Source organism: Rhinatrema bivittatum, chromosome 9, assembly GCF_901001135.1.
Source record: "Rhinatrema bivittatum chromosome 9, aRhiBiv1.1, whole genome shotgun sequence".
Classification (NCBI taxonomy): Eukaryota; Metazoa; Chordata; class Amphibia; order Gymnophiona; family Rhinatrematidae; genus Rhinatrema; species Rhinatrema bivittatum.
Window position 1 is genome coordinate 161,974,078 of NC_042623.1, and position 8,207 is coordinate 161,982,284.

At 44.7% G+C, this 8,207-nt stretch overlaps 1 protein-coding gene across 3 annotated transcripts in view; it reads left to right on the top strand.

The window, feature by feature from the left end:
• The window catches only part of WDR33 (WD repeat domain 33), a 414,563-nt gene extending 406,604 nt beyond the window's left edge, over positions 1–7,959 (top strand). The window contains exon 22 of one of the 3 annotated variants that reach the window (XM_029615296.1): positions 5,617–7,957. In XM_029615296.1, coding sequence (XP_029471156.1) covers positions 5,617–5,846 — 230 coding nt within the window. In that variant the 3' untranslated portion in view covers positions 5,847–7,957. Of the gene's footprint in view, positions 1–5,616 lie in introns of all 3 variants that reach the window. The other 2 variants (XM_029615295.1, XM_029615297.1) reach the window with 2 other exon arrangements.
• Positions 7,960–8,207: the final 248 nt, after the last annotated feature.

Consider the following 8,207-nt stretch of genomic DNA (forward strand, 5'->3'; position numbering starts at 1 on the left):
TCGGTACCCGCAGGCCATCGACCGTTACCTGGCCTATTTTCACCATGGCTTAAAAAAATGCCCAAATTGTAACCGAACTATGTCGATAACTGACCCGCACAATGTTTGCATTTTATGCCTGGGATCAGGCCACAATGTCCGGGCTTGTACATCTTGTGCCCAGATGACACCGAAGGGCAGGCATGCCCGATTGGATAAAATGGAGGAGCTGTTTAAAAAGCTCACTCCATAGTCATCTTTGACATCGTCACCGAAGAAATTATCAGCCTCTGTTGAAAAACATCGAAGTAAGAAAAGGGCCGATGACCGTCCGTCACCGACCCCATCTGGATATTCATCGACATCTACTAGAGAACATTGTGAAAAAAGATGCCATCGACACCGTTCCGTCTCCAATCCATCGGAGGGAATGACATCCACATCGGCACCGAAGGACATAGAGCCGATGCCGAAGCGTATCCCGGTACTAGAGCCACCACGTCCCTCTGTACCCGAGATACCGAGGCGCTCTCCACTGGGATCGGTGTTAGAGACTGTGCCACCACGTTCAGTCATGGAAGAGCCAGGAGTGCCAGTTTTACCTTCTCCTGTGACAGTGGACCCAGTCCCAGTCTCCAGGGAAGAAGTGACTTCCATGGTCCAGCAAGCGATCGTCGAGGCATTCCAAAAATTCCAGCCTCCTTCCATGCCAACACCGGTACCGATCCCGACACTGGCATCGACACCAGAACCGTCGATTTTTCAACCCCTACTGAATAAAATTGATGCATTAATCGGAGCTTTTCCTGCACCGACGCCGATTACGCCGACAGCTCCCCCGATGCGTCCATAGACACCATCGATGCTAAAACATCCACCGATGATTCCTTCGATTCCAATCCCAGGCTCATCGGAGGAAGACAGGAGAGACACTAATTCCGTCCTGGGGCCATTGGGCCTTCAACACTTCCGGGCACTGACATTACCTTTGATGTCATTTCCGGACCCATCGATACCATCACGACCTTGTCCATCGGGCGATGCTGGCCATCGATGCCATCGAGACTTTTCAATTCCCCATCGATGCCTTTACTGCCTCCTCTGATACCAAAGCAGATTCCATCTCAACCATCAAAGTCTGCTTCTAAAACAAAACATCACCTTCAAAAACATAAACCAGATCCTTCTGAGGCACATTATCAACCTCAATACAGTCCTTGGGAGGATGTAGACACTGACACAGATGATTTACAGTCAGAGCCTTCTCCACCAGAAGGGAGGAGGAAGTCTCCTCCTGAGGATTTGTCAATTGCAAATTTCTTAAAGGAAATGGCAGATACAATTCCTTTTGAATTGTTTACCAAAGAGGATACAAGACAAGACTCTTGAAGTGTTGCAATTTGTGGATGCACCAAAGGAGGTGATGGCAATACCCATTCATGAAGTGCTTCTGGAACTTCAGCATCGATTATGGGAACATCCTTGCTCTGTACCGACTGTAAACAGAAGAACAGACGCAACATACCTGGTACAACATACCCCAGGTTTCCAAAAATGGCAATTGACACACCACTCAGTGGTCATTGAATCGGCTCAGAAAACGCCAGGAAACAAAAACCACACTCTTCTACCCCACCAGGAAAAGAACAGTAGTTCTTAGATGGCTTAGGAAAAAAGCTTTTTCAAGGATCCATCCTGGTATCTAGAATTGCGGCATACCAGCTTTACATGACGCAATATCAAAAAAACTTGTGGAAACAAGTTCGATATTGCTGATAACCTTCCTCAACAACAACAACAACAGGCACTAAATACTCTTATTGCCAAAGGCCTTGAATGTGGCAAACACGAGGTATGGGCAGCTTACCACTCATTTGAGACATCCGCCTGTCTATCAGCAGCTGGAATCAATGCACGAAGGTGGGCTTGGCTCAAGGCCTCGGAGCTCAGATTAGAAGTCCAAGAGAGACTGGCAGATCTCCCATGTAATGGAGACAATCTCTTCGGAGAAAAAATTCAGGATGCTGTCTCACAACTCAAAGATCATCATGAGACACTCCCGTCAGCTCTCCAAGTTACCATCTGATCAGCCTTCCTCCATCTGAAAAGCTAACAGAAGAGATACCAGGAGGCCTTTCTATAGACCTGGAAAGTACTATCCACCTGCTACTTCAGCGCATTCTTACTGTCCACCGCAAAGAGGATGTACACGCCAACCAAAGCAGACAAAAACCCAGTCACCTCCACAAACTGGTCCAGCAGCTGGTTTTTGAAATACATCAAGAGAACAGAAGCCTCTCCACCAATCCTATACCCCACTTACCAGTAGGAGGTCAACTCCACCATTTCAAACATCAATGGAGTCTTATCATCAAAGATCAATGGGTATTAACCTTACTGAATCGGGAATTCAACACAATACCCCTGCATTCATCACCCATCACACTTTCGCCTGGGCACAGCACCCACTCTCATAACTCAGAATCAGGGCACGTTGCTTCATCCCAACCTGCCAACTCTTGCTCTAATGGCTTGGATGTTGAAAGCTTAATTCTGCAACCACTTAATCTTTCAACTCAAGCCTCTAAAGTTATTGTAGCTTCACGAAAACCTTCCACATATAAATCTTACCACTTTAAATGGACAAGATTTACCAAGTGGTGCACGCAAAATGGTTTTGCCCCTTTTTCTTGCCCCACTCCCGCTTTATTGGATTACCTGTGCCATCTTTCGGATTCTGGTCTACAGACATCTTCTGTAAGGGTGCACCTAAGTGCCATAGCAGTATACCACAAGGGAGTAGGGGATGCACCAATACCAGCGCAACCCCTAGTAAGTCAATTTATGAGAGGCTTACTCCACCTTCAGCCTCCCATTCAACCACCGGTTACTGAATGGGATCTAAATTTAGTGCTAGCAAGACTCATGCGATCCCCTTTTGAGCCTATGCACTCCTGTGATGAAAAATTTCTTACATGGAAAGTATTTTTCCTAGTAGCCATTACATCTGCTAGAAGGGTCAGTGAGTTACAAGCTCTTGTCACATACTCACCCTACACAAGATTCTTACATAACCAGGTAGTCCTTCGCACTCACCCCAAATTCCTACCAAAAGTGGTAATGGAATTTCACCTCAATCAATCCATAGCCTTGCCTACTTTCTTTCCAAGACCACACTCTCACCAGGGCGAGAGTTTTGCACACCTTAGATTGTAAATGTGTGCTAGCCTTGTACCTGAACCGCACTGCTGTCCATAGAAAATCCACCCAACTCTTTGTTTCTTTTGACAAAAGTAAACCAGGAGTTGCAATGGGAAAACAAACTCTCTCCAACTGCTATAAAAAAAGCAGGCATTCCTCTCCAGGGGCGATTAAAAGCGCACTCAGTAAGGGCTATGTCTACTTCAGTAGCACACTACCATTCTGTGCCTATTGCTAATATCTGTAAAGCTGCAACGGAGATCACTTCACACCTTTGCAGCACATTACTGTTTGGACAAGGAAGGACGACAAGATTCAGCCTTTGGACAATCTGTCTTAAAGAATTTATTTCCAATATAATACCAACTCCTTCTACATCCATCCTACTGTGATTTCAGGCTGCCTCATTTTTTCCAACTTGTTGCACACGTTGTATGCTGTTGGTCCAATACAAGAGTGACTCAGCCTGTAGCTCGCTAATCACCGGTATGTTAGGACTATCATCCTGCTTGTCCTGGGATAAAGCAAAATTGCTTACCTTGTAATAGGTGTTATCCCAGGACAGCAGGATGTAGTCCTCACGAAACCCACCCACCACCCCGCGGAGTTGGGTCCGATACGTTTTTCTTATTTTTTCGCTCCCGCTTACTGCTACAAACGAGACTGAAGGGAGACCCCTGTGGCTGAGAATATCATGGCATGCTGGGCATGCTCAGTGGCCTCACTGTGCCAGTCAAAAGTTTCTAGAAACTTTGACAGAAGTTTTCCGTATCAGGGCTCCATCTGATGATGTCACCCATATGTGAGGACTACAAGCTGCTGTCCTGGGATAACACCTATTCCCTGTACATACCCGGATCAGTCCAGAGTGTGGGTTGAGCCTCCTTTCCAGCAGGTGGAGACAGACTAAAACTGAAAGGATATCCTATACGAGGACAGAGCCTATCCTATAACCCTTCAGTATTTGTCTGTCTCCAGCAGGTGCAGCAGGTCTTCCTTCGGTATCCTGTTCTAGGCTAGTCAGCCTTCCTTTCTTCATTTCTTCCGGGATCAAGCAAGTACTTATTCCTTAGGGATATTGTGTTTTTCTTCCTGTCAAAATAAAAGTAAAAGTTAGTCAGGAAGTTTGTAGATTTTGAATTTTTCTTCAGGAGACGGCTCAGTCTCCTAGCTCTTGCCGGACTCAGGGGGGCTTTGCCCCTTGTGCAGTGCATAGCCTGTGTCAGTTATCGCTTCCAGGTGTGGGGACCGAGTCTGGTAGTCCAGTTCTCGTCTCCCCCTCCTCTGGCTGCTGAGGGGTCGTAGTTTTTCGCTGCTGTGTTGTCTGGTAAAAAAAAAAAAAAATTACATCATAGTGCCAAAGGAATCAGGTTAAGTTTAAAAGTATTTCCAGTACTTTTATTACTTACCTACAGCAGCAGACCCATATTCTTTATTTTTGGTTCTCTCAGGGCTTGAACCGGCAGCCAGACAGGCAGGAGTCAGCAGGTTTCTCCCCTGCTTCACTCCGGGCCTGTAGGCTGTCTGTCAACCTTTATTTTTCTGCAGAAGCCTGCCTCTTTTTTTTTTTCTGCAGACGCCTGCCTCTTCTGTGTCAGCCCCCTTCATGTTTTTTGCGAGGGGGCCTCTGCTCTGCCTCCCTGCCGGGTGGGGAAGGTCCCTTCTCGGCAGGGCAGGCAAATTTAGCCCGGGGATCGAGTCCCCAGAGCTTGGCCAGGCCGTTCCCTGGTTGGGAAAGCCCGGGAACAGCTGGGGCTGGGGGGCTGATTTTTTTAACAGCCACCCCCCGATTTGAGCCCCGTGACCCCCCAGGTAAGCAATTTTGCTGTATTTCCCTACAATCTAAGTTTGTACCTGAGGCAGTGGAGGGTAAAGTGACTTGCCCAAGGTCACAAGGAGCAACAGTGGGACTTGAACCCTGGTCTCCTGGTTCATAGCCCACTGCTCTAACTACTAGGCTACTCCTACTCCTCCACTCCATGATTATGGATCCAGTGTGTGAGGACTGACATTCTGCTGACCTCAGAGAACACCTGTCACAGGTAAGCAACTTTGCTGCATGTATCTGCTGTTGTGTTGAGGATCAGTTCTCACAAACAACTAATCCATGAAGTAGCATTAGGAAGAGTTAAAAAGGTTCCTCTCTGCATGCCCTCTCAATCTAAAGGATTCATTATAAAAGTCAGTGTTACTCCCACCCTTAATGTCAGGGTGAACAAATCTAGCAAATGTAAATTCTTTCTTGGCTTATGTAATAGGTCCTGAAAATCCATGCCCTGTCAAGGGAACATCCTTTGATCTATTTTAAATATATCATCTCATGTGAGAACCCTATTCCAATCATCAGTTCATATTTATACTGTGATGTCTCTAGAGCTAGTTTTTAATTGATTGGAACACGGTTTTAATACAAACTTGCAACTCTTGTTTTGTTAGGTCGGACAGGTCCAGGATCCTCACAAAGGCCACCCAAGACCAGCCGCTCCAGTTCCCAGGAGGGAGACCCCCAAGACGGATCCCATCGAGAGGAAGGATATGGGGGACATGCAGGGAATAGTAATGCTTCTAGAGGAGGCAGGAGTGGAGGCAACTGGGGAAGGGGAGGCAACATGAACTCTGGCCAACCAAGACGTGGAGCTGCCCGTGGAACTGCTAGAGGCCGATAGAAGAGGTATGGACTGGGCCTCACTCCAGTCCATATTGGACAGTATTTAAATGAATATCTATTGTGAACTCATAAAATGAGAAGAACTTCCTAGAAACAGAAGAAGTCAGTGACACTGCAATGTTAGACTCTGGCCAACAGCAATGTGAACATATAACATTACTAGTGAGCAGAGCCACCAGGGAATTGTGAAGAATTTTCATAAAAATTACAAGGATTTATACAGGCCCATTTCTTGCAGTATTTTTCTGGAATTTTGTTGCTTTAAGGCTAGAATCATTCCTTCCTGCGGCCTCATAGCCATGGGTTTGACCCCATTATATACTGAGGGCAGGTGACTGCAACCTGGACTAGTCACATATTATGAACCTGCCAAACAGAGCCACGTGCAGCAAAAAATGTAACTTAGCAAACAACAACAAAGAGAAATGGAAAACTGCAAGAAACTGAGAGAGTCTGAAAATCTTCATGAAGGCTAAAAATTGTGGAATTTGCAATTTTACAGAGCTTTTCCGGTGTGGCCCTAATAATAAGGTCATCTCCTAGGATAAGAGACTGCTGTTAGCTGCCACATCCAGGCTGCTTTTGTGTCTGTCATTTTTCTCCAATTACTATGTTTCGTGGAGAGCAAGCTGGAATTTTTTTTGGGGGTCTGGATTTTTTTTTTTTTTTGGTATAAGTGTTATGAGACCTTGACACCTTCACAGATTTCAGTTTGTTTCCAGAGGGAGAGAGCTTTCTCTATGTACAGTTGTCAAATGTTCTATTTGTTTTTGTATGAAATGCAGAATGTAATTTGCGTAAGAATTAACAAAAACAACAAAAAAGCTGCCCGCGTCCCGACTCTCTCTCCACAATTTTTATTTTTCACCAGGCATGTAAATATGAGCCAATCCTATGTTCACTTCAGGTCTTTATTTCTTCTTTTGCCTTTGACTAGCTCTTGGACAGAGAGGTGAGAACCTTTCAGACTTTGCATAAAATTGCAGGCAGATACGAGCTCAGGTACATTTTCCTTTCCCACCTATTTGCCTAAAACACAATTGCCCTGAGTTACTAAAATGTTTTGAATGTATGAGAAAAATGCTTCATATGATGGACTTTTTCCTAACATGGCACATTTTAGCAGGCTCTTCTAATGCCATGCCAGTTTACGATTGAAACAAGAAAAACTAGTAAACCTTTCATGGGCTATTGTTTTCTGATTGTAAGGTTTGCGATATCAGTAAGATTTTTGACCATGGCATGTACTACTCTCTCTCTCTATATCTTTGTAACATTGAGGTGTATTAATTTATTTTAAACTTTTCATAACAATAGTCAACTAAGATATACTTAAATAAGTTTGTTTCTGGCACAATCTCAGCAATTCTACTTGCAGGATCATAGCCTAGAGATCTAAGGGAAAATTTCAGGGGTAAGTTTTGTTCTGGCTAGAATAGTCTTGTTGTGTTGAATCTTTTTTTAAAGTTGTGTTGTTGTTTATGCCCTTTGTTCAAACGTGGCCAGGAACTCTGGGCCTTTGGCTGTTTTACTGAACAAACTGTTCCTGCACTATTTCTCTTTAAAAATGAATTTGATGGGTGCAGGAGGATTCAAAATAAAGTGCCAAAATGAATAGTAGAAGCAATAAAATGCAAGATTTCAAACTGGTAGAAAATATGTGCTATTAAGCACTTGCTTTTATGGGTGCGGTGGGGACTGCAGTGAATACAGTAATTCTTTCACTTCTTTGGCTCTCCATCTCTAGACATTCACGCCAACAACTGAATGTTCTTGTGAGAGAAATTTGGCAAGAGAATGTGGGACGTGCAAATTGTTATTGGAGCAGTGTGGCAGAAATCCTGTGACATTGACAACCATATAAAGCGATTTGGCCACCAGTTTCCATTAGTAGGTGATCACACCCCCACTTACCTTGAGCAGGTTTTGATTCTCTGGGATGGAGATCATGAAAATTGCTAATATTTTTGATCATAAGAGAAGGTGACTTCACAGTTCTACACAGGAATTTGATACATTTTAATCCCCATTTTAATTATTTGTTAAAGTACAGTATGAACTTTTTTGGACCGGCATGGTAGCTTAGTGGCAGAGCTGTGTGCTACCATACAGAAGATCTTCTCTTCCCTGGGCTGGTCGATGAAGATACTTCAAGAGGGAGGGAGGGTGGAGGGAGTCCCAATCATATATGAACTTAGGGACAGTAATGGAAAAATTCCAGAAGGAGTCCTCTGTGTGGTCCCCGGCCAAGGTTTGTCACTGCAGTGACTAGACGTAAGTGAATTGATAGGGGGAGGATATGAAATAGGGGGAAAAATCCCTGGATAGTTGTGAATGAAGGCTCATGGCACCATAGCCC